The 26001-nt window shown below is 38.7% G+C and overlaps 1 protein-coding gene across 1 annotated transcript in view; it reads right to left on the bottom strand.

The window, feature by feature from the left end:
- The window catches only part of rnf17 (ring finger protein 17), a 48813-nt gene that overhangs the window by 14608 nt on the left and 8204 nt on the right, over positions 1–26001 (bottom strand). The window contains exons 9-31 of the mRNA XM_030124324.1: positions 25603–25677; positions 24770–25023; positions 24541–24627; positions 21728–21886; positions 21241–21412; positions 20972–21113; positions 18432–18619; positions 18193–18322; positions 16937–17093; positions 15265–15380; positions 14114–14231; positions 13820–13937; positions 13241–13471; positions 12694–12841; positions 11711–11823; positions 10883–10973; positions 5413–5534; positions 3609–3795; positions 3399–3510; positions 2670–2833; positions 1919–2038; positions 614–694; positions 395–517 (exon numbers count right to left, since the gene is read on the bottom strand). Coding sequence (XP_029980184.1) covers positions 395–517; positions 614–694; positions 1919–2038; positions 2670–2833; positions 3399–3510; positions 3609–3795; positions 5413–5534; positions 10883–10973; positions 11711–11823; positions 12694–12841; positions 13241–13471; positions 13820–13937; positions 14114–14231; positions 15265–15380; positions 16937–17093; positions 18193–18322; positions 18432–18619; positions 20972–21113; positions 21241–21412; positions 21728–21886; positions 24541–24627; positions 24770–25023; positions 25603–25677 — 3208 coding nt within the window. The remainder of the gene's footprint in view (positions 1–394; positions 518–613; positions 695–1918; positions 2039–2669; positions 2834–3398; positions 3511–3608; positions 3796–5412; positions 5535–10882; positions 10974–11710; positions 11824–12693; positions 12842–13240; positions 13472–13819; positions 13938–14113; positions 14232–15264; positions 15381–16936; positions 17094–18192; positions 18323–18431; positions 18620–20971; positions 21114–21240; positions 21413–21727; positions 21887–24540; positions 24628–24769; positions 25024–25602; positions 25678–26001) is intronic.

The raw sequence follows: 26001 nt of genomic DNA, 5'->3' as shown, positions 1-26001 counted from the left end.
TGTTCTGTGTCCATGTCCAAAGAGGTCATGTACTATGTCCAACTGGAAAAGATACTGTATAAGATATTGTTAAAGGGTCAGTTTAGAAGTTCTCTGATGCCTGGCAACCTTTCTTAGCTCACTTTAAAACAATAAACATGGATGAGATTAATTTGTAGTGTCGTGTACATGTAATATGGATTTGTGTATGTATGTTTCTCTCTAACTTTGTTTTTTTTTGTTCATTTTTCCTCTGGAATTTGTAATGTTTTATTTTTTTGGGGGGGGGGGAGGGGGTAAAAAGGAAAAATGCTTGTATAGTAAATGTAATTGTATTTATACTTTTCAAAATCTTAATTAAAAAAAAAAAAAACACCAAAAAAAAAAAAAAAAAACAAAACCCACAAACACTGACCTTTTGTGGCGAGAGCATCCGGTCCATAGTGCCGTGTTCATGGTGACACAGGATTTTGCTGATGCTTAATCCATCCAGGAAGAGATCCACTGTGAGAGGAGCCCTGGGGTTTGTTGGCAGCTCCTACCACACACAGACACACAAATACACAATAATACAGATTTCATGGTGCCCTTCATTTGTGGCACTAGAATCTCATAGTTTCATGTGTAATATTACCCTGATTTGCATGTCAACACAGCGGTTCAGCAACATCTCCTTCAGTAAGGCCACCGCATCGTGCTGCCAAAAGCCTCCTATCTAAAAGACAAAGATAAGAAAGTTAAAATGCTGACAAGTCATGAAGTACAGGATAAGATTCACATTTGATGGAATCGTGATGAAGCTACCAAGAACATATTTAACCCCCACATCTCTGAAAACATCAACACATAAAAAAACGCCCCTGTGATCTTCAGTTACAATTTTTACTCAAGCTACATGAGTTACAATATAAAGTAAAAAGGTAAAAAATTTGCTGGACAGTGATGCCAGTTTGATAAACCTATAAAGACCCAAACATCCACCTTTGACAAAAACAATCTACTGATCAAAACTGTTTAATACCAGCTGATCGACTAATCCATCAATCCATGTAAATACTTGGTGTAAAATACAGTTTGTCATCTTTTCATGGTCATCAGATATGACCCATTTGGACGTTCAGAGGCTCTGTAGTGAATGTGGAAACACTGTCATCTTCTACAACATTGATTCACCAGTAAAACCCATGGAGCTGTGTCCATCCACTGTCATTGATCCACTTGTTTTGTGTTCAGTTAATGATATATTTTGCTGAAAAAGTCACTTTTTCTTCAATTTTCTGTTTCTGATGTAATAACCAGTAACTAATCTGAGCTTTAGTGAACATCTACATGATCAGTAACTTGAATATAGGAAAATATCTTGTTTATAATAATAATAATGGATTGGATTTCTATAGCGCTTTTTGGGACACTCAAAGCACTTTACATTATTGACCCATTATTCATTCACTCTCACATTCCCCCTCTGGTGGTGGTAAACTACAATTGTAGCCACAGCTGCCCTGGGGCAGACTGACAGAAGTGTGGCAGCCAATTCGCGCCTACAGCCCCTCCGACCACCACCAAACATTCATACACGAGTGTAAGTGGCACTGGAGGCAAGAGGGGTGAAGTGTCTTGCCCACGGACACAACGGACAGACTAGGACAGGGCAGGATTCGAACCGCCAACTCTTCAGTTATTGGATGACCCGCTCTACCTCCTTATAGTGAAATAACACAAAATATGGAGGAGCATATTATAATAAACGGTGATAAATTATGTGAGAAAGGTTAAATAGAGAGAAAAATTGATTTGGGAAGTGACAAAAGTAGCACTGGGTCTTTATAGGTTAAGACAATGAGGTAAAGTTGAAAGTCATAGTTAATGGGCCTTTCAATTAGTTCCCTTCTGTACAATTTCTTTGAGCTTCTTGGTTTGCTGGTTTTTGAACTCTTACAGGGTTGATGCCATACAACTGACAGGACACACAGAGCTGAGGAACATCATCACACAGCAGCATGGGGTACAGATGGACCACTGGGATGTTCTCCACCAGGCCGTAGTCCACATACTGCACCTGGTGTGACACATAACCAACAACAATAATGGCAGTCAACCATTTTTTTGTGTGATCATAGATTACCTCCTGATGCACAAACCAATCAATGCAAACAAATAAAGGACTGCTATTAGATAAATTCACTTTGAACTAGAAAGGTCTAGTCCTATTGGTGCAAGGACGAGCTGAGGATTGTCAGTTTGACAACCAATGGGTGGTGAAATTATTGAAATGTTTAAAAACCGTGTCTGTCAAAGTTAGGAAGGGAATTGGATACTTCACTCAATACAGCACAGACTGCAATTAAAATATTCAAAAATTCTAAATGTTCTTCAGTTTATAAAGGTTAAGGGTTAAAGCCTAAACTAAAAATAATGAGGATCTCTGAGCCCTCAATTGAATGTTACAAAGTATTAATATTACATTATAAATGTGTGTTTACCCACTTGGCTAATTTTCAACTGGAGTCCCTGTGCAGATGTCATGACAACCACAAATAACACAATCTACATTAAGACATCTAAGGTGTATCCATTCCAAATGACACAAACATTAAATGAGTATGAAAAGCAAATTCAGCATGGACTGAAGTGAGTTTGTTTATTGCTCTGTGTGTGTGTGTGTGTGTGTGTGTGTGTGTGTTCCTGACCTTGATGGTTCCTCCCAGCACCTCCAGCACCTGTCCTCTGTACCACAGCATATCAGGACCAATGACAGCACAGCCCTGCACTGACTTCCATGTGTAGGGCTTCTGTCTGGGCAGAGTCTTAATGCACTGCTGAATCCTTTCTCTCAGTGACTCCAGCTGACATTCTGACTCACAAAATCATCCCCACACATGTTCAGAAAATGGAAGGATTGAAAAACACATCTTTTATGAGACATTTTCAACACCTCCGTTATTAATTTAACTTATTCATATCACTAACTCCTTCAACCCCTTTCTTAACCACTTGTAGCTGTAAAGATCCAATTCTTATTAAACCTTCACAGTTAGGACTGTGGGCTGAACTGCTCAGATGCAAGATCTAGTATGTAAAAGTGCCTGCTATCATTTTCTATTATTTGACGCAAATTTCCTTTTCAAAGCTAGAAAACTCATTAGCATCTGTCCCTGAAACACACATGAATGGCCGTTACAAATTTTTACAAGGGATATTATGTTAACTGACAACTTCAACTTAAATAGATTTTAGTTTTTATGCTGTTCACCAGGTTTTGAGCAAATAAAAACTGAAAAATTAAACTATTACAAGTTTTGTACTGTAATATGCATTGAAATTATAATGTTGTTAAAGTGGAAACTTGTGAACTTTAAAAAAAAAACCTGTAGTATTCATTGATCATTCACTAAGTGACAGAGTACTCTGATTTGCACCTGCATTGTGTGTTCTGGTGTAAATGAGGCCATCCTCTCCAATGGCAGACACTGTCATCTTAACGTGACCAAGGTAGGGCAACTCTGGGGGACGGTAACTTGGAGTCTTTACCTGGACACACAAACAATTATACATGACAATAGTGTGTTCCTGTGGATGACATTTCATTAGAACATAGTGAACTTGTGCATGTGCAGCTGTGTGATCACCTTCTCTGCAGACATTATGGTGCGGGAGGCTGGTTTTGGAATCGTACAGGTTGGATTAGAGGCAGGGAGTGACAAGGAGGGGCTAGGCACAGTAGCAGTCTCAGGAGAGGCTTTTTTCTTGCCCTCAGAGTCATCAGTTTGTGGGTCTGTGACTGGAGAACCAGTTTCATTTGATTTTTCAACCTCTCTGAAAGACAAAAAAATACAAAAATAAAAGTAGGAGTGAAATGAAATCTGATAGATCCTGGTTGAAGATCACAATCTAAATATCATTATATCTGCATGTAATGTACAGGTTCATTGTCACTAAAAACTAAATACATATGAGGCTGAAGGGAATCTCTTTAATTATACAGATGTTTGGTTAAAATGGAAAACAATATTGGATCAACTGAAACTCCTGATAAGGCTATACTAGTATACATGATTACAAGACTGATTTTGATCTGATGACTCAATAACACTCGCTGAAGTGTTCTGAAGTGGTCTCATTTGCTCACATAAGTCCTGAAGAGTGAAATAATGAAACAGATTTGAAAATGAGTCCACAATGCAGGTGTGATGGTTGTTTTGGTGACAGAACATAGACACTCAGAAAAGTAAATATGTATGATCAACAGCGTAGTAGTCGATATGGTTGTATTAGCTCTTGAACAACGTTATTGTTTTCTTAGGTGGATCATCAAATGTAACACTGGCTGCATGTGGATTCTTCAGACTCCGCAACAGATGTGACACGGGCAGCAACATGACATGAAGATAAGTAGTCAGCTGGACACCCTGGACATACAAGTATGGACAGGAATGTGTCCAGTGTAAATGGGGCCAATGTTGAAGAGTGTAAATGTCACTACATTTCATCTCGAGGCAGACTGGACTGCACTCAATCTCCATATTTCATTTAAAGCCTGGCAGAATTTAAAAAGTTTTACGTTTCATTTTTTTTTCATTATATTGAAAAACTAATTAGCTGTGCACTTTTAATACCCCTCGGCCAAATACAGTGTAAGATTCTGTTGAAAGTTACTGCCCTATACTTTAGACTGTCTTTGTGTAAAACTTATTAAAAACATATTTATATTTGAAAGTACTCACATATTATAACTGCACAAGGCACAAGGTCATTTGACCTTGAAAAAGAAGGTCATGGTCACCTATTTTCATTAGGCTTTTAGCTCAATGTCAAGATGCATCCACAGCATAAATTTGATGCAGATCTCAATGCATTCTTCAGATAATGAAATTATGCCATCGAATGGACATCCGGACAGACAGACGACAAAACGATTACAATACCCCTCGGGCCGAGGGATAAAAATGACTAGATTGCAAATATTGAGATTTCTGCTTCCTCTTCCTTTCCTGTTCAACATAATTTTAAAATGCATCCTGTCGCCTGCAATATAGTAATTGTGAATATGCCTATCCTGTCATAACCAACCAGTTGTGTTTTATTTTATGTGATATTTTCAGCAGTTGTTAATAAGGAAAACTGTTTCGCATAATGTTCTATCTGTTTTTTGGCTATGTTGCTACACTGACAGAAAAATAGGAGATGCCTAATGAATCAACACGAATATCATTACGAAATTTCATGGCAATTTTCCTAAATGCTACTGAGAAATTTCAGTCTGAACAAAACTGGTGGTCCAACTGACGAATGTGCACTGCCATCTATTGCGCAACGGCTCCAGTGTGTATTAAAAGCCTAATGGAGGATTATATACATAAGTCAAAAGTACATGTAAATCTGAAAGAAAAAAGAAATATTGCTTTTTGCTCAACCTCTCAACCACACACAGACCTCGGCTTCCGTTCCCTGAGAGCAAGGCCTTCACTGGCCAGAAAGTCTGCAATGCTGACCAACTGTCCCATCCTGTTAGAGCAGAACAGAGTGACAGGCACTGGACGCTCCTCTGTCAACTCCTGCACAAGACAGCAGACAAAGACACTCAGTGAAACTACAACATATAGCAACAAAGACAAGTAGGGCAGGGTATCATGGCCAATTTCCTTAATCGATTCATAAGATTCTGAATCGATTAATCACAATTCGATTTGATCCGATATTGATTCGATTCAGTATTAATTGATTCAGATTCATTTAGTGATACCAAAGTACAATTTTGAGCTCTAACCTGATTATTTGACTACCACAGCAATGCAACACATCAATACTGGTATCAATATTGGCATTACAAAAGAAATAAATACAAAATTTCAGCATTAAATAGATGTATCTGCTCTTAAATAATGAACAAGACAGAAACATTGCCATGTTTCTACAGTGGCTCAGAACGGACTTCTTCCTCATCTTTATTCCGTTTTATGGCTGGTGGCCTGAATGAATGAATGAATGTACTTATGGTTTTACATCAATCAATGTACTCAGGACATTAATCAGAATAAAAATAAAAACCAAAAAAGGAATAGGCTAGAAGCAAAAGCTTATTTTTTTTGCCTACCCTTTTCAATTAATATACTGCTTACATCAACATAAATGTGTACAGCATCAAGCATTCACACCAGAATAAAAAAAAAATGACAACAAAAACATATACACCATCTCAATTCAATATTTCTGAATAAATTTAAACTTTAGGTACTTTTTCTTTTAAACTTCACCAAAGGAGTGAACAACTTAAATGGTTTCATAAGGTTCATTCCATAATTTCACACCCACAATCCCAGTTCATCTAGTCTTCATATTTGTCTTCACTTTAATCCACTCACACATATGAAAATCTCTAAAATTTGTATTACTCTCTTAATTCCAAGTACCACAACTGGTATTTGAGACAATACTATTTTTATCCCCCATGTTCCATTTACCTGTTTAGAAACAATTCTTTATACCTCTTTAAATATATTTGTTTGTACTTTCCTTTATCTCCTGTTCTAGATTGTTCCACAGTCACTCCACAGCTTGTTCTGCACATACTTTTCATTGTTGTTCTTACTTTTTTTTTAAATGTAGCTCTCTCCTTAGATTGTAGCCTCCTTCCCTTTCAGTGAACATTCCCTGGATATTTTTTGGCAGTAGATTATTTCTTGCTTTGTACATTATCTGCGCTATTTCAAATTTAGCCAAATCCATGAATTTAAATGTGTGTGATTTTATAAATAGTTTGTGTGTTCTCTGTATCCTGCTTTGTTTATTGTCCTTATTGCTCTTTTCTGTAGTGTGCATATGGGCTGTAGAGTGCTTTTATAGATGTTTCCCCAGACCTCCATACAATAGGATAGATACGGTAAAAATAATGAATATAGAATGTGCAATGATTTAGGATCCAGTATGTGCCTTACTTTACCCAGAATTGCAGTGCTTTTTGCCAGCTGTGTTCTTACATGGCTTATATGTCGTTTCCAGCAGATTTTACGGTCCAAGATCACACCAAGAAATCTTATTTCATTTAGTCTTTCTATTTGTGTATTATCAGTTATCAGTTCTACAGTTGTATGTCTTCCAAACAGTATCATTTTTGTTTTGCTCAGGTTTAAAGATAATTTATTTCTGTCAAACCACAGTTTTAGTTTATTTCTGTTGTAATTGTCTTCAAAATCTGCTGCAAATTCTCCCCAGAACAAAAAATGTTTGTATCATCTGTGAACAAGACAAATTTGACTAATGATGATACCCTACTTATATCATTTATATATAATATAAATAGTTTTGGACCTAGTACTGACCCCTGTGGTACTCCACATGTTATTGCCATGTATTCTGATTTATGTTCACTTATTTGTACAAACTGTTGCCTGTTCCTTAAATAGCTTTCCAACCAGTTCAACCCAAGCCCCCTTATCCCATACCTTTCCAGTTTAGTTAATAACTTGGTGTGATCAATACCAAGGGCTTTTTTAAGGTCCAAAAATACTCCTGCTATTTTTTTATTGTCTATACAATCTGTGATTTCTTTTTTTTATTCTATTAATGCCAGAGATGTTTATCGGTCTGTTCTGAATCCATACTGACTTTCTGTAAGTAGAACGTGTTTTTCAATGAATTTTTCCAGTCTGTCTGTAAATAGTTTAAGTATTTGGGAGAATAGTGGGAGTAAAGAAACAGGCCTGTAGTTAGTGTAATGATGTCTATCCCCAGTTTTAAACAGTACTATTACTTTTGCCATTTTCATTTTATTCAGAAATGTGCCTGACTAAAAAGACAAATTGCAGATGTGGGTCAGTGGTTTTGTTTGTTCAAACCAGACTGAACCCACAGTTCAGTCTAAGCTGCCCTAGGAGCAAGAATGCTGGGGGAAGTACAGGCACTGAGTCCTATCTCCTGTTTCTGGTTCTACGTACCATTCTTGTCTGCACTTATATTTTTAATATTTAGCCAACTTAGTCTGTGCAGTGCTATTCACCCGGTGTCCCCTTTCCCCACTCCCCTCCGGGGGAGTGGCTACTTTTTCAGTTGTAACCGCTTGGGAGCCAATGACGACAGGATCTGCGCTGACCCATCTGTGTCCTGCCCTGTCCTGTGTCCTGACCCCCTCCCCCACCTGTCTGGATGGACGTCCTCGGCCTCACCGCTGTAGATGGGCCTCCTCGCCCCTGCCTGTCTCATCCAGCGGGATGGACCCCCCATGTGTCCACCCTACTGCATCCTTGCAGACTAGAACTACATCTGCAAATGGACGTCCATCAGTCCTGGAGCATCTCTAACCTGTCCGTCCATGGGAGTGGATCTCTCCTTCACTGTGGTTCTCCCCGAGGTTTCTCCCTTTTCCCACTGGGTTTTGAGTTTTTCCTTGCCGAGAAGGAGGGTCTAAGGACAGGAGATGCCTAGGACGCTACTCATCTTCTTGCTGTTTATTTGACTGTTGTTTACATCCAACTGACTCTGTAAAGCCCTTTGAGATAACCTTGTTGTGATATTGGGCTATACAAATAAAACTGAATTGAACTGAATTGGTTTTGTGATTTCTTCAGTAACATTCTTCACTGTTGCCATGTTGATATTGTTCGTCTGTAGAGGTTTTGTTTTTACAGTTTCTCACCATCTCGATGATTTCTTTTTCATCAACTGCTCCTAGAAAAATTGTGTTTGGGTTTCTATTCCCCAGATCTTCTATACTTCCACATTCTGTTGTCTCTGGTTCCTTTATTTTTGTTGCCAATTCTGGTCCCACATTTACGAAGAATCTGTTAAAACCATTCACCACCTTTTCTATATTATTAATGGTCTGGTCATTTTCACTGAAGTATTCTGGGTAATTTGTTTTTTTGGATTCTTTTCTCACAATGCAATTTAGAACATTCCATATACCTTTAATGCTATTTTTATTTTTTTACCAATAATTTATTATAATATTCTTTCTTACATGTCCTCATAATGTTAGTTAATTTATTTTTGTGTTTTTTATACTTTTCCTCTGCCTCTGTGGTTCTGTGCTTTACAACTGTCTATATAATCTATTTTTCTTGTTGCAGGCATTTTGCAGCCCCTTAGTGACCCACGGACTATTTGTATATTTATGTATATTGTTATATTGCTTTATAGGACAATTTTTATGATATAACAAGTTAAATATATTTAGAAATTCCCCTTATGCTTTATCAGTATCTTTTTCTTTGTAACTGGTCTCCCAGTTCTGTATCATTAAGTCATCTTTTAATGCAATCATAGCTTCCTCTGTTTTTAATTCTTACCTATGCATATTTAAATGTGGGCGTGGAGAGGGAGGAGTCTGGTACTCCAACATATGCGGTCAATTCCACGCTGATTGGGATGTAAAAAGGAAGTGTGCTTGGATTTGGGCGTACGCACAATTTTATCTGGATTTTTTGTGCGCACAGACTTTTCTGGATTTGGACATACGCCAGGTTTCAGTATGAAATCCACACAAGTCTTTGTACATGAGGCCCCAGGACCTTTGCCTCTTCAGGGCTTCCTTTCAGTTTAATAAATACTTTGCAGTTTTGTGTCCATGTATTTTGTATTTTTCCCTGCTTCCTCAGTAGTGTAGCCTTTCTGGCTATGTCTGCATTTTTTTGGTTAAATGTTCATTCAGATAGACATCCAATCCTTTTAGTTTTCTCCCTTGTTTTAATAGTTCCATTTTATGCTTTCTGTTGGCAAATCTTATGGCTGGTTTTCCAGTGTTGTTTCTCCGTGGGAGAGGGTGACATGCTTCGATGTTATTTCTGTTTACCTCAGTCCCACTGGATTGAAGGAATGCTGTCACCTGCTGCTTCACCGAGTTGATGGTCTCCTCGCTGTGGTCCTCTTCGTCTTCTCCTGACACTGCCTGGGCATATGACCGGGGTTTGATCTGAAGCACAGTCACAATGTCATTCATGCGAGTGTATTGCTCCAGATCAGCAACACAATTCTTTAGAAAGACTATCCTTTTTTCTTTCTCTATATTCTACAGTTGCAGAGCTTTGACCTCCTCCACCAGGTCCAGGATGTTCCTCTGCTGCAGCCTGACAGTAGAGACTTCCTCACCCAGAAAGTCGAGGGATTTCTTGATGTCCTCCCTCTCCTCAACCGAGGGGGCTCTCTTCGGGGCCATTGCACTGTGCTGTTGTTACGCTGGCGGCTGGCAGCCTAGCCGGCGAGTTTGTACTGTAGCACAACTTTGCTTACTCAGCCACCGGCTTCGCCAGCTATCAAAATCCCTTTTTCACAAATCGGTGTCGCAGTCCAGACAGTGATCAAAACCGGTGATCTCTTTCAATCAGTCTGATGTCCGTAATCCAAAATCAATTGCCAGTAATTGAAATAACTTTCAAAAGTCAGGGACTATACACAGAGTAAACACAGCAGACAGTGACCGGCTTCTAGCGTTAAGGCGCATTACTATCAACTATGGCTGAATATGGATCCAAGTTAATATTCTTAGAATGGCCTGCTTCTACGACCTTCCTTGGAGAGCCTCTGCCAACCAGACGGTCCAAGCAGGCAGTTCCTCCGCACTACAGGTCCAAGTTTGAGGCCCAGAGGACCTCCTGCGGAGGTGTTTTCCCCACCCTTCCTCTGCGCTCCTCCTGCGCCAGAACCGTCACAAGCGAGATCCATCTCACCCAGGGGCCCGCGAGACGGAGCCAGCCACGCCTCGCTGGTCACACCTCGGCAGACAGATACTCTCGGTCCCACTCTGAAAAATTGATCTCATCCACTATTAATTGAAAACATAAAACTTAAATAAAATCAATCCAAAATCAATCAAATCGATTTTTTTACCCAGCGCTGAGTGAAAAAGGAGAGCTCTAAGAAAAAAAAAAAGGAAAGGAGAGGACAGGACAGGATACAAGCAGACAAAGACCTTGATTGTCACTACTGCTGAGGCTCCAGTCAGGTGGTAGGAGATGAAGTCGCAGGCTGTGGCGGTCCAGGTTGATCGGCCTCCTGCTGGCCTAATGGACACAGACACATTAAAAAATATATACTGGACTTTCTCAAATTTAGACCCGGGAGTCACTTAAAAGCTGGATCTCTACTAACAACCAGTGTCTAGGTCAACGTGAAGAAATAAAAGACACTTCTCAAATAAAAATACAGATACACAAGTTCATTTTAATACACGATATAATCCAGCTGTTTTTAATAGTTTTAAATCACTCATCTGAAATGTTACTATCCGATCTGAGGATCTGCAGGTGCGCCTATATTTTATCATCAAAACTGTCCAACAAAGACAATGCTTTCATATTGAAAGATCTGTTAAACAAGGAATGGTTTCTATCCATTAATACACAACAGAGATTTTATTTCTAACGTTTAAGGAAGTGCTGTGTTTGTCGCAAAGTGCATCATAGTACTTTAACAAGAAAAGCACTTTGAGAGCGCAGACCTCTGCCAAGACAGATCTGCCCCCCCCATCACCACCAAAATTTAATCATTTCTTCCTTGTGCCAGCATCAACATTTCCTGAAAATTTCATGAAAATCCGTCCATAACTTTTGAGTTATCTTGCTAACAAACACGCACACACACAAAGCAAAGTGATCACAATACCTCCTGGCGGAGGTAATAATAACAATGGAAACATAATCAAAACCAGGAAGGTGCTAAACATGGCTGTTTCCACTTCATAAACAATGGACAGAAATAAAGGCCTGTTTCTAATACATTTCTTGTTAGTTCCTCTAACCTGATGTCAGGCAGTGTACACTCCAATGCCAGAGAGCCAATCAGTGAGGTTGGCAGTGGCCTCAGGTTGCTGGTGTTCATCTTAACCTTGTTGCCATGGTCACAGCGGATCACCTGCCAACCAGTAGAGATAATGAGAAAGAGATGCTTCATTATTGAAATAAAGTTAGAGAGACTGGTTTCAAGCATCACATGAGAACTTTAAAGCTGTGGGAGACTTTCATCACCAATTTTTCATCAAATCTGTAAAACCCCAGTCATAGCCTAAGTATCACGAATTCGTATATCTTTCTGTGATTACTCATCTGAATCTCTTCCCTCATGGTGAACAATTTCGAAGTGTACTCCATCATAAACAAACCATTTGTTTACAAACGGAGCCGGCAGGTAACTTGGGCATCTTCAGAATTTTGTCGCGACATCCATTGTAGGAAGGGGAGGTTCACGTAGCCACCTGGTAGCGGCCGCTGCAACAGACACAACACAGAAATGGCTGGAGCTCTGCTTCCCTCCAGCCGTTTCCGCGTAGTGTTTGTTGCAACCATATATCATATGGTTACACTACCGCTGCCAGACGGCTGCACCAACCTCTGCTTCCCACAATGCGCATCGTGACAAAATTCCAAAGATGCCCTAGTTACCTACCGGCTCTGTTTGTAAACAAATGGTTTGTTTATGGTGGAGTACACTTCAAAATTGTTCACTGCGAGGGAAGAGATTCAGGTGAGTAATCACAGAAAGACTAACGGATTTGAGATACTTACATTATGATTGGGGTTTTACAGATTTGATGAAAAATTGGTGACTAAAATCTCCCGCAGCTTTAAAGCAGATTCCCCTGCTGCGAGTTTCATGTCATGCAAATAAATCAGCCAATCAGACTGAACTTTGGACAGCATTGAAAACATATTCAGTGTTTCATGTCTCCTACTTATTGACAACACTGCCTTTTCTCTGTAGAAGCAAAGAGAACAATGTTTATACCTCTACAGTACTGCTTGATGTGACATCAGCGCAGATCTGTCCCCTCTCCCAGACTCCATTAATGAGTGCAGCGCAATACATGTCTGCCTTCCATACCACATCTTGAGGCTCCATATGTTCACATTCCTGCTTCACTAGTTCACATATTCTTGTTTTGTGCATAAAAACAAGGACATGACAACGTGATGAACATACAGACTTAACACATAACATAAACATAATATAAAATAAAAAAATAAAAACAGAACCACGACCAAATTAAAGATGAAAACATTTGTCACGGAAATTTGGCAGCACACAGGAGTGTGTAAGTGTGAGGGGGTGTAGTGTAAGAATGAAGCGGTGAGGGAAAGGACAGACAGAAAAACACAGATAAAGGAAAATAATCAAGGATCAGAAATGAAAAAAACAACTGAAATCAGTTTCAGCAAAATCAGGGAACAGTGCACTTATGAACATAATATTCAGTTAATGTAAAGCTGGAGCTTTCTCAGAATATTTGTCTCGTTTAAATAGTTTGAGATCGTGTTATGCATTAATTGCTGACCTTTTGAGCTGAGAGTTGAACTTGGTGAACTGGATGTAGAAGCTGCTCGGGGAGTTGACGTGGCTAACTCGGACATTCACCTCTTTGAGTTGACCTGGGAGTTCAAGCTGAGGATGAAACTCCTGCTCCTCGTCTGTGGGAGTTGTGTTTTCTTTAGCCAAAGTGCACTCAAGAGGTGGGTCCCACACTGCAGAGTCATTACAAGTGGGTCTGGTGTCTTCAGACTCAAATCTAGGAGTTGGGGAAAGAGAGGGGATATAAAAAGCAAAGCAAAGCAGTGTGTTTATGGACCCTATGTTTCATTTACTGTTTTACTGCAAAATAACTACTTCATTAAAAACAAAGGAGGAAGAAAGCAGTACACAAAGAAGGTCAGAAAAGATAAATGATTAAAAAGTAGGTTTTGCTCCATACTGTATCTTCATGCCCCAATACATCTGCTGATACAAATATCAACCTGATATTCAAACGTTCTGCACAACCTGGAGCACAACTAGAGTTCTCCTTTAGTTTGGATTGTTTAAGTCTTCTTAGGTAACCAGAATTAGATATATAACAAAAGCCTTTCAAGAGTCTTACCCCTCTTTGAAAGCAGCTAGCTCTTCCTTTACAAGCATCTCAGCAATATTGTCCAGATGTCCATTAAGGTCACTCTCAAACAGTTTGACTGGCAGAGGCTCAGATTTAGGGACCTTTCCTGGTTGGATACAGGACAGAAACAAAAAGCTAACAAATGGTTATGGGGATTAGTTAATTCTGTAATAAAAATACAAGGTTGGCTCCATCACACACATAAACCCAAATATTCTGCCATGTTATGATATGAATAATCATTTAAGGTGCTATAATCTAGTTTAACTTTAACACACATACGTGTAGCCTCAATGGTGACCAGTTTCTGGTCAGCCAGGCTCATAAACCTGGTGATGCAGGCATCACTCCATGTCTCTGCGTCTAGAGGAACCAGATCTGAGAGGCAGCAGTGGATTGCCTTAAGAAAAGAAAAAAGCATCCTCTTGAGTTCATCATTGTACTCCGTAGACTTAAATAAATGACCAGAAGCTGTCCCCATCTTATGTCCTCTGTACTAATTACAAATATAAAGTATTTGAAACTACTACTACTTTCCATCAGAATACAATAATTTTAACTCTATGATACATGATAATATTTTTTATCTGACAGCACTAGTATTTTATGACTACTGTAAGTCATTGGATGTTCATTTTTTCATAAATTTGTATTCTTAATCTACTACAAAAAAAGAATCATTGAGCCCGTTTCCATGCGCACCAATACTCCAATTTCTGGAGTTATCAGATTATTCAAGCTATTATGTAAACAGGATAACCTGTTAGGCTTTATCTAATAACAGCTGTAATCTGATTATGAGAAATCAAATTAACACACCTAGATTTCCTCCCAATACTCTGATGTCTTCATGCATATACATAGGTTAATCTGATTTCTTTCATTTTTATTACATTTGTGCGGGTTAAAAAAAAATCTATATAAACAGATGTTACACAGCGACAATGTAAGCCTAAGGAAAAAGGTAAACAGACAATGAAATGAAAGGTAGCAGCAACATGTGACCTATTTTGTAGTGTATTAGCTCCCACATTAGGACAGCTAATGCTAACACCGTAGGCGTTGCCGTGATAACAACACAAGACCGGATGTTTTGAAAATGACGGGAAGTGTACGTCTTGCATCGTAACATACATATGTACTCCAAAAGAAATCAATTAATGGACTGAAACATGTAAACCAGGGTTTTTTGATTATCGCATTTCTGAAGTGCATGCAGACGTGTCACATCTGATTACAGCAGTTATTGGATTACTCCCAGTTATAAGACTTTTATGGTCTTGTAAATGGGCTCAACAAATTTTCATTAACATAAAAGCCTATATTGATTTTAGGTGCTCTTGATGAGATGTATCTTTCATTAAAAGACTTAGGAATAGTCCAGTTTTTTTTTTAATTTTAATTAAAAAAATATATAAATTGAGTGTTTCTACCATGGAAGGAAGAGCAAAAAACTCATCCTTGATCTTCCTCAGGTCACAGACTGATAGAATCTTCGTATTGCCAAAGTCAACATAGAGAACCTCCACTCTTCTGCCCCCTGGAAGACCTAAGTGAAAAAATGCAATGAAAATGTCACATCTAGCAAATGTGGAGGATAGTGGTTAAGAGAGACTTGGAGATGATGTTGAAACTACGGGTGGGCGATATACCAGATATAATCGATGTATCATGTGCGATATATAAAACTAGCGCGTTGATCCATAGGGATCCATGGGTTCAAGATGTGGTAGTTTTTAATGCTGTTGTATATTCATGTGGTACTGCATTTGTTCAACAGTCACCGCCAAAGCATTCTGGCCATAGCAACGCGATTGTAAGGCCACTGTATTCCAAAATTACTAATATCTCCCAAAATATTGGTCCTATCAAATAGCTGTTTTTGCTACTGTGTTTCTTGACCAAAAATACATGAGTTTGGCATAAACTGCAGCAGTCGGCTCTTTCTGGATTTTGTGTGATTCCCAAGACACACATATGTATGCACACAGCAGCCACTTGGCTTTTATAATATAGATAACTATATCGCAAACATCGAGTATTAACTGTAACATTAATGTCAGCAGTAGGAGTTTCACTTCTGCCGTTCCCTCCCCCACCCATCCAGAAAACTGTCTACTGCACATGCTTGTTTGTGTATGCAGAAAGGACAGAGTGTAGCATGGAAAGCGCAAGGAAAGTGGAGACGGATGATACTGTCCCAAAGAAAAACAGCTCTGGCTCTATTATCTGCCAGTGGTTTGGGATTCTCAAGGATGGTGAATAAAAAGTGAAAATATGCCAGAAAACAGTTGCCACAAAAGGAAGTAGCACCACAAATTTGTTTTACTGAGAAGTCATCCACTACAACTACATCCACTACAACACCACCCACGCAAGTTAAAACTCTATCGGAACCAGCCCCTATGCCAATGACTCTGGCTTCAATCCCATTCAACAAAAAAGCTGGAAATGGAAAGAAATTACAGGCGCAGTAACAAAATACATCGCCGAAGACATGGCCCCTGTTAGCGTTGTGGAAAATCCAGGATTCAAGAATTTCATAAAGACACTTAACCCAAAGCAATTTTAAATAATTTAAAAATAATTTCATTGTGATTTTCCATTTGTAGCATGCACATATTGAAAAAAAGTCTAATAGGAGACAATGTCATGTATTAAAGAGCTGAATATAACATTTACACAGTGATGTACAGATTTAAAAATATTAAGATATATACAGGGTGTCCCATAAGTCTCCATACATAGGAAAAATAAACATTTCTTGACATAAACCATTTTTATTTATATAATATGCTCTATTTGACTGCCATTTTGTCGGGAACACATTTCAATGCGTGTCCTCCACTGCTAAAGAACTATAAAGAAGAAATGTAAAGAAATACATGTTAGAACCATATATGTATGGAATGTATTATGTCTCCTATGTATGGAGACTTATGGGACACCCTGTATATTGTGCATCACGATACAGTCTAAAATATCACAATGGTTAGAGGCCATATCGCCCAGCCCTTGTTGGAACTACTGTATTGATTCATGAATTAGATATAGGTTTGATCAGTACTGCATTGTATTTATAGATTAAAAAAGAGAAAACCTCACCTATTATTTGCGCTCTGTACCATTTGTCATCAAATCGAGCAACACAAGCTTGTCCAATGACTGGACAGTAGATTTGGTTGTCTTCTCCAGCCTTTGGTATTGCGTTATAAAATTTCTGAAGCTTGGCTGAGAGCAACAAGGACTCCATGTTATCAACCTGGAGGTAGAAGTGTGTGTGCATGTGGGGGTGGTGATGGTGGTGGGGGGTGAAAAAGAAAAAAGACAAAGGGAAATGTGGAGTGAGTCACGTTTAGTTTTTTATCCTTTACGATTTCTAGGATCTCAACAAGTGCCTTTGTTAGTTACATTGACCATGCCACATGTCTTGATCCATGTATTTGTTCCTAAGCTCTCTCTGATTGACAGATTTTTTAAAAATCTGACATTTTTAACTATTCATCTTATAAAAGGCTAGCAATGCAGCCAATATTATAACATCATACAAATGAAGAAAAATAGGACCAATGGCCCTGTAGCTCATCCGCATGTTCATTTAAGAATCAATAACTACAATTTGTGAGGTCAGGTTTTGCTGCTATGTTTGAGGTATTGAGGCAGGACACCAATCTTCAGATAGAAGTGGGTGGTACTTTAACTTAAGGACAACTCAACAAATTAACTGTGAAAACTCCATAGGACCCCAATCCGATTGTAAGTGGAAGGATTAGCGAGAGACAGGTGTAGTATATATACTAACTGCTATTTAAACATGGAAGGTGCCATTATTTGAAAACTTACTGTTAAGTGCTGTAACTATACAGAGTAAGTTAACAACAGGTAAGGTCATACAATTTATTTTATCTAGACATTGGCGACCCTGAGTTTCACTTTTTAAAGTCACCCAAGGTCAAACGTCATGACCCAAACGAAAGTCCATATATGACTTCTTATCAGCGCTCAACAGTAACTATATTGATACCTCTACCCATTTCTATGTTATGCACCATCACAATATGACTCATTATAAGTAAAGGCAAATGTTTAATGTTTCAAATACTTGGCAAAAAAAACCCTAAAAATCAAAATTTCTTATTTATTTGAAATGAATCCAACCAGTAGTTTCATCGGAGAAGATGTTTGAAGAAATTGCTAATGAAGACGACAGTGACAAAGATGCCAAAGATGATAACTGACACAGTGCCTTCACAATAGCTCATGGCCTATCTGCCGGTGAGCTAAGAACAATGAAAACAAAGTTTGTTCATTACATCTGTTATGTCATCCTTGTGTCTGATTGTGACGTGTGTGTTTGATACCAGCTGGATGTAGAAGTCAGAGGGGTTGAGGATGTGGGACACCACAGCGTTGAGTTCTGTGTGAATCTTGGGATAGACAGGTGGGTAGTAAAGCAGCACCCTCCTGGCTTGTGTCACTGGAGCATAAAACCTATTAGCAACAATGACACATAGTTTAAACATGCAACCGAATAAATTTAGGATACTTAAGTATTGACATTTAACTGCAATCTCAGAGGATTTTCCAACAATCTGCATACCTTGCTACTTCAATGAAAACAAGGTATTCTCTGACTGACACGGCCAAATCCCTGGACTGGTCCATGGGAGCTTTCTTCAGATCCACCAACAAAGAGTCTGTGTCCTGACCCAATGGACGCATCTCCACTGCTGCAGAACCAACCAAGCTGTAGAATTCAACCTGTGCCTCTTTGGTCCAGCCCTTTGTCTGATCCAAAAAAAAAAAAGAAAAGTTCACACACATGCTCGACTTGTTCCATGAATCATAAAACAGAAACATCTTTCATTGATTTGTTTGTATTTATTTTATCTGACTGACTGATAACCATTTCTGAGTCAATGTCAAAATAACTAAATCTACTTGAAAAGACTTTCTCAAAACTCACCATTTTCAAGACCTTTGTTCTTTCATGTAGTAAACTGTTCAAAACAGTAACATACAAATGGGAATGGAGGATAGAGTACATCCTGGGAACTAGACTAACACCAGAATACAACTGCATTCTACACATAGACCAGTGGTTCTTAACCTTGTTGGAGGTACTGAACCCCACCAGTTTCATATGCACATTCACCGAACCCTTCTTTATTAAAAAATAAAATATGATTTTTTTCAAATTCAAGACACAGGTATATGTCTTACTGGTGCACAAAATGAACCGTGCATTAACATCACTGTGTTCAAAGAATAAAACCAATATAGTGCATGAACTCACAACAAATTACATACCTTTTCACAAAGACATGACTTGTTTTTAATACTACCACACTGAAATGGTTTTAATTTTTAACCTTATGTATTCCAATAATGAACTTATTGTATTCATGATATTTATCATTTTTAACATTTTAACACACACCCATCACCTAATTTCCATCAGGCTACAATAATAATGAATATTTACTACAAATCAGTGTGACTTCTGCGGTTTTCATTTCATCTCGCTCCGAACTTTCCGAACCACACAATTTTGACATTAAAAAAAAGATAATTGCATGTAGTGTATCAAAAAAAAGTTCTCGTTATACTCCTTAAGTATTTTTGTGATCATTGTTTTATTACGGCACTAGCTCGGCTTTAGCGTACTACGATTTCTCCATCCGCAACGGTGCGTCGGTCGTCACATGATTGTAACTGACCAGTGCGGTGACCGAAAAATGTAAACAAACGCTACACATGACTGCCTCCGTGGATAACAGGAAGTAGCAAAAGTCATAACAACAATGTGGAAAATACTCAAATAATTCATCATCAGACGAGTGGAAGAGATTATAAACATTTTCGGATGTGTTGTAGTGCTATAAGCAACAACAATACACCGCGTATATTGGATGTCAATCAGAGAAAGAGTCTCCGAAGCCGTTTGTTTACATACACAGACCTCGCCCGACACACACACCCGACTAATGAGTCGAGTGTGTGTCTTGACCTCCGCCGAACCCCTGACACTGACTCACCGAACCCCTAGGGTTCGATCGAACCCAGGTTAAGAACCACTGACATAGACAAAGGCACCAACTGCTCATGGAAGACTTAAAAGCACACACTCCATTTGTCAAATGCTATGGGATTATAAGAAAGTGTGGGACTCTTTATTGCACACCACTCTGTCACATTACAAAGCCATGTCTCATTTATCAGCAAAAGTAGTTACTAATGACTGAAAATTACTTAATATTAACAAAGATAGGCGCTAAATCAGGGGTGTCATATATGAAATAAATATCATCTCAAACGAGCTAGACCAATAAAAATGAATCATGAAAATGTTTATATCTACAAACTATCCTTTACAAAACGTGAACAACATGAACAAGCTGAGCTTTCTTAAGAATAAGTGCAATTTTATAATAATTTTACAATATTAGACCTTAATTTATCATTTGCACATGTACACTACAACCTACAGATCACAGTGGATCTACAAGTATACAAAACATTTAGTAAAATGTTTAAAACTGTTAAAACACACTTATTTCTCTTAAAATATTTCACGTTCATATTTGTTCAGGTTATTCATATTTTTTGAAAGGATAGCTTGTAAATGTTAACATTTTTGTGTAATTCAAATTTTTTACACTAAAACAAAGAGAAACATTTGGAATTGTCATTATTTATTAGGTTATTATAATTGTATTTTACTGGTCTGACTCACTTTTAGAATGAATTGGGCTGTATGTGGCTGTGTGACGCACTTGATTGTTAATATCTTTGGTGTAATTTTTGCATTACACAAATTCATCCCATGGGCTGGACTGGAACTTCTAGTGGGCCAGTTATTCATCCCATGGGCTGGACTGGAACTTCTAGTGGGCCAGTTTTAGCCCATGGGACGCATGTTTAACACCCCTGCACTAGACGGACATTATCCTTATTTTCTCAGCTATTAAGAAGCCATGAACTACTTACTCACTTTAATTTAAATAATTTGTTTTCTAGACATTTTAGAATTAAGTGCCACAATATGCTCCTTCCTATGTTTGTCCTTTTTAAGTTTCTAAATTCAATTTTTTATAACAAACACAGATACTCTACCAGTGTAAAGGTCAGTGTTCTTACTAGCTCATAAGGGACAAGATCCTTGAGGGAGCATCGGACAGCCTGAGGGGCAAAGCAATCCAGCTCATCTTTCACTGACTCGTGGACTCTCCTCATGTGGTTGTTCACAGCCTTCAGTAAAGATTCACTGGTCCTGTTCTCGCTGTGAGAGACGTGACAAAAGAGATGACAAAGAACAGGACAATTAAAAATAAATAAATAAAGCATTTGAACAAAAGACCACACATTCTTATCAGTGTAATGGCACCTCATGACTTGTGTCCGTTTACCTCTGTACAGTGATTGCTGTTGTTTGACCATGGTCAATAAAGAAGACTCTGACACTGCCTAGCTGGGTGACCAGGCAGGACTCAACTGTCTCAGTGCATCCACTCTGTACGACTTCAATAACACTGGCCCGGCACCAAAGTTTTCTCTTAGACTTCACAAAAATCACAGAGCCTGGAGGAGAAAAGAGACTGGCTGATTTACAGGCCAAGTATGAACCATTGAATAAGCACTAAATAAATCCCTTTTAGTCCATAAAACAGGACTGACAGAGAAACCAAGAAGTTTAAGAAAATTGCACCTTGACTCAGCCAGCAACATGTATAGAAATTTTAATTGCAATCCACACAAAGGTCACCATATAAATGACAAATTGTATCACATTTAGTGGACAGATAATGGTTTTCCAGAAATTAAATCACTATATCTTCCTGTATTATATGAAGGCATGCAGGAGGGATAAAAATGTTAATTTGAGAAAGCACACACCAGTCTTCACTGTATCAGTGGAGGAGAAGTAAGAGTTATCTTTGGAGCAGTAGCGGTTGATCCTCTTGGACAATATCTCCGTTTCTCTTTTTTCAGCCACATAGCGGATGTAAAAGTGGCTGGGATTCACAACATGGGTCACCACTACCCACTGGGGGACTAGGAGGAAAACAAAGGAAGCAAATATAAAGCTTAGCTCATAACATAACCATGAACAGAAATCAAAAGCAAAAGACAACCTTCACTTAGCATTCATGCTGCATTATTTGATTATGGTGGAAAATACTGTATTGTTTGCTGCTTATTCGGGAAGAATAAAACACCAGTAACCTTTAACACAAACCTCACTTGGTCTAAACCTTTGAATTTTCCAGTTTGATAAAAAACAAAAATTGCAGCTGTGAAACCTCCTCTGGACCATGATGAATGTCATGTTAGTTTTTGTAGACAATATTGTGATTTAGGTCTTCTTGTTTGGTTTTCATGGAAAAGGCAGATTATTCATTATTTTTGAAATGTGTATTTTTTTTCAACTCTTTTTCAGTACCTCTTTCCTAAGTAGGGATGGGTATTGTTAAGATTTTATTGATAATACTACTCCTACCAATACTGCTTATGGAGCCGGTGCTTTAATGGTATTTTTATCGGTTCTTTTTTGAGACTAGGGCTAGGGTTACGCTTCAAATTGTGAACAAACTTGTTTGCTTAATTACCTCCACCAAGGAATGGCGGAGGTTATGTTTTCATCGGGGTTTGTCTGTCTGTCTGTTAGCAAGATAACTCCAAAAGTTATGGACAGATTTGGATGTAATTTTCAGGAAATGTTGATACTGGCACAAGGAACAAATTATTACATTTTGGTGGTGATCTGCCTTGGCGGAGGTCTGCACACTCCAAGTGCTTTTCTAGTTTTCTTATTTACTGTAATAATAGTGTGAAATATGTCAAATTATTTATTGCAAAAGAAAAGTCTTTCACCAATTATTTTAGTATAAAAACTGAATGCAGGACTGCTAGTATTTTGAAAGTGTGGTCATTTTCCAGCAACCTCCAAATCTCTAAACTTCTTGTCACGCCTAACAGATCTGATGATGGTCTTTCAATTTCACATTAAAATTACGAAAAGACAAATGGCGAAACAATCAGAAGGTTACTGGCCACTTTCAATCATTAACTCGTATTTGTGCTATTGAGGTTTTGCACATGTCACATGATCACGTGGTTTTCTGTTTACAACGCCATATTGGTAGGCAAGCTTTCCTTGGATCGTACAATGTGTTAAATGATGGACCTACTAAACTCCTGTGTGCCGTTCATTACTTAGCTTTCACCAAGTACAAGTTAGGCATAAAGACCGCTCAGTTCCATTGGTGGCAGCGGTGGTTCTGTTCTGCTGACCGCTGTTTATAGTTATTACCGCGGTTAGCGTAGCTTCTCAGTATAGTTAGTCTGCGTGCCTGTTACGCTAGCGGCATAGAAAAAAAGAATTGTCATCATGTGGTACAGTGATGAAGACCCCTTTAAACCTACCAGGAGGGCTTCCCCTGACCTATCACCCTATAGAGAGAGAGTGATTGTGGATCTACCTGCTCCCTTTGCCAGCGATGGCAGCCAGAGTTTCCTCAGCTGGGTGAAGCAGCTGGAAGTGGCAGTCGGAACTACGGCGGGTGACACCGGTGAGTTCAGTGGGGAGCTGGTGAGAATACTCCCCACCCATCTGTGCAAGTCTGCTTTTCAACTATGGGAGAGCCTTCCCGATGCGGTCAAGTCAAATTATGCGGCTGTGAAAGAGAAGATGGGATCGGCTTTTGGACAGAGACAGTTAATGGACTGTTTTAGAGCTAACATATCGGCTCGTTCACGAGTTCTGGGGTAGAGCCTAGAGGTGTACGCGGCTGATGAGAGCCAGCTGGTTGCTGGTACTCGTGTTTTTGCCTCCGAGTTGCACGCGCATCACTGTTGTTAGTAATCGTTGAAACTCATCTATGGTGCCTTTATCACAAGCAGACTTACTCGCAAATAACAAAACACACAAACACGAGTCCAAAGAAAAACACGATATAAAGCAACAGTTCTGACTTTGTGGATCCAGATAGCGTGCCTACCAATATGGTGGTGTAAACAAACAATCACATGACCAGTGACGTCAGCTGCAAGTCCTCAATAGGCTGCTAGCTTAAAGGCACATAACCAGAGCAGACAGATGACTGGTTTGTGACAGGTTACATATGTTCCCACCCAAATATGTAAAAAACGTTTTCCTGTGTCATTGACTGAGGTGTCTACTTTCCTGACTAATTCTCAGCAACTGCTGTCTCTGGGAGGTTTGTGTTCAAGCTGCACGTTTAGTACCGAGGTTGGTACCCATCCCAAATGCTCAGTGCCTCCAAAACCAAGATATCACCATACACACACTAGTCCTTTAAATTGCAGGCCCGTGTGGTTATATATACTCACACGATTACAGTGCAGTTTGATTAATTGTATAGCTGAAGCTACACAAGCTAAAGCTAAATCAAGGACATGTTGTGTTGATTAGTTAAGAATGACACCCTAAGTTCAAACTTCTTATTCCAGTAAATAATTAATCAGTGTTTCTATCATTCATCAAATTGTCCTGAAAGTGATCTCAATATGGTTTGTCACCATCATTTTATAGTTGCATCTCCAGCATCCATCTGGGTTATGATTTTTAACCTTTGACCTTATACTACATCATAGATATTGTCGTTCATGTCAAAGACTCTTCTTACTTGAGTCAATATTGTATTTGGTTAATATACTATATAAATATAGATGAGCTTTTTGTCTACCATTTCTCCTGTAGCCAGGTGACAATGGTCTCTTTTTGTGACTCCTCCATTTCTCATGGGCTACCTCAGGGTCAGCAGGGGGGAGAGCTGCAGAGAGATACATATAGGGTTTAAAGAACAGATACTGAGTTTGAGCTCTGCTGCTACTATATGTAATGTAATGATTCACTGGGTCCAAGATCATTTAGTTGAAATACAACTGAACAAACAACATCTTCAAGTTACATACATTGCTGTTGCTCTTCATTTATAACCTCCTCAATGATGACATCTGGAGTTACAAATTCTGAGTCTGAGCTCTGGCAGGAATGGCTGAAACTGCGGTGAGGCCTTGAACCTGAAGAACCTTGTGGCGGTGGACTCTTAGTTCCTGTGCTCCTCTGGTCATGCGATTGCGGACTGGGGCTCCTGCTCTTCCTGCTTTCTGGGAACTGCCACTTTCTGTTATGGGCCCAGTAGCCTTTACAATGAGTCTCATAAAATCTAAAACAAAAAAAATAAACAAAAAACCAAGGAGAACTGAAGGACAATTCTTGTGGCCGTTTCTTGTGAAAGATAATTGACACTATAGTAAGACCATCAAATAAAGACTGATGACTAAAGTTGTAACTTCAATGAAAACTGAAATAAAATACAGAGAAAATAATGAACTCTGACAATCTCATTCCGAAGTACAAATCAGTTTTCAAAATCAGTAACAAAAGTCCACTCATCATGATGATCTTTCTTCTCTGATTTCTCTGGTTACACAGGTTGATCTCATGTATATGAGATAATCTGTTAGTGCCCTATCATTTAGATTTAGAACAGTTCTTGATGTTGGGTGTGTAGTGATGCAAACTAAAAATATTAGAACTCAAGTAAATACACTTATTCATAGAGTAGGAAGTAAAGAGATTTGTGCTCAAATGTGGAGAACAAAAGTACAGGTTCATGAAAACAAATATTTGGATGCAGGGATGTAGTATTTGTATTTGGTTACTGTCAACCTCTGTTTCGACAAATTAAGTATTTATCTTAATGACAAGTACATAAACGTATCTGAATATTCTGAGTACTCACTGCTTGGCATTGCTGATTTCGATCTTCAGGGACAAAGTCAGACCCTGGTTAAGACACTGTGACTGCAAAACACACCTGGTACACAAACCCAAAAAGGAAATACAGTATATACTCAAACTGTGGTTCAAATATATTAGTCAGATCCCATCATTATTGTTTGACCAGGTCTCATGGTGTCATACATCAACTTTTGGTGACTAACAAAGTTCATGTCGCCGAGCAGCTGATCTGGGGGAAATTGCCCAAAGCGCCTCAGTCCAAAGAACAATCCAGGGTTTAAACAAGACTCTTTATTTTGTATCACAAAAAAATCTTCAGGCACACATGCATTAAAACATCTTGCGATTTAGTTCATCGGTGTTAACTTAACCCATAACAATAAAATATACTTAAAAAGGA

This window comes from Sphaeramia orbicularis, chromosome 21, assembly GCF_902148855.1.
Source record: "Sphaeramia orbicularis chromosome 21, fSphaOr1.1, whole genome shotgun sequence".
Lineage (NCBI taxonomy): Eukaryota > Metazoa > Chordata > Actinopteri > Kurtiformes > Apogonidae > Sphaeramia > Sphaeramia orbicularis.
The sequence above is the reverse complement of the archived record's forward strand: the minus strand, read 5'-3'. Positions and strand labels throughout refer to the sequence as shown.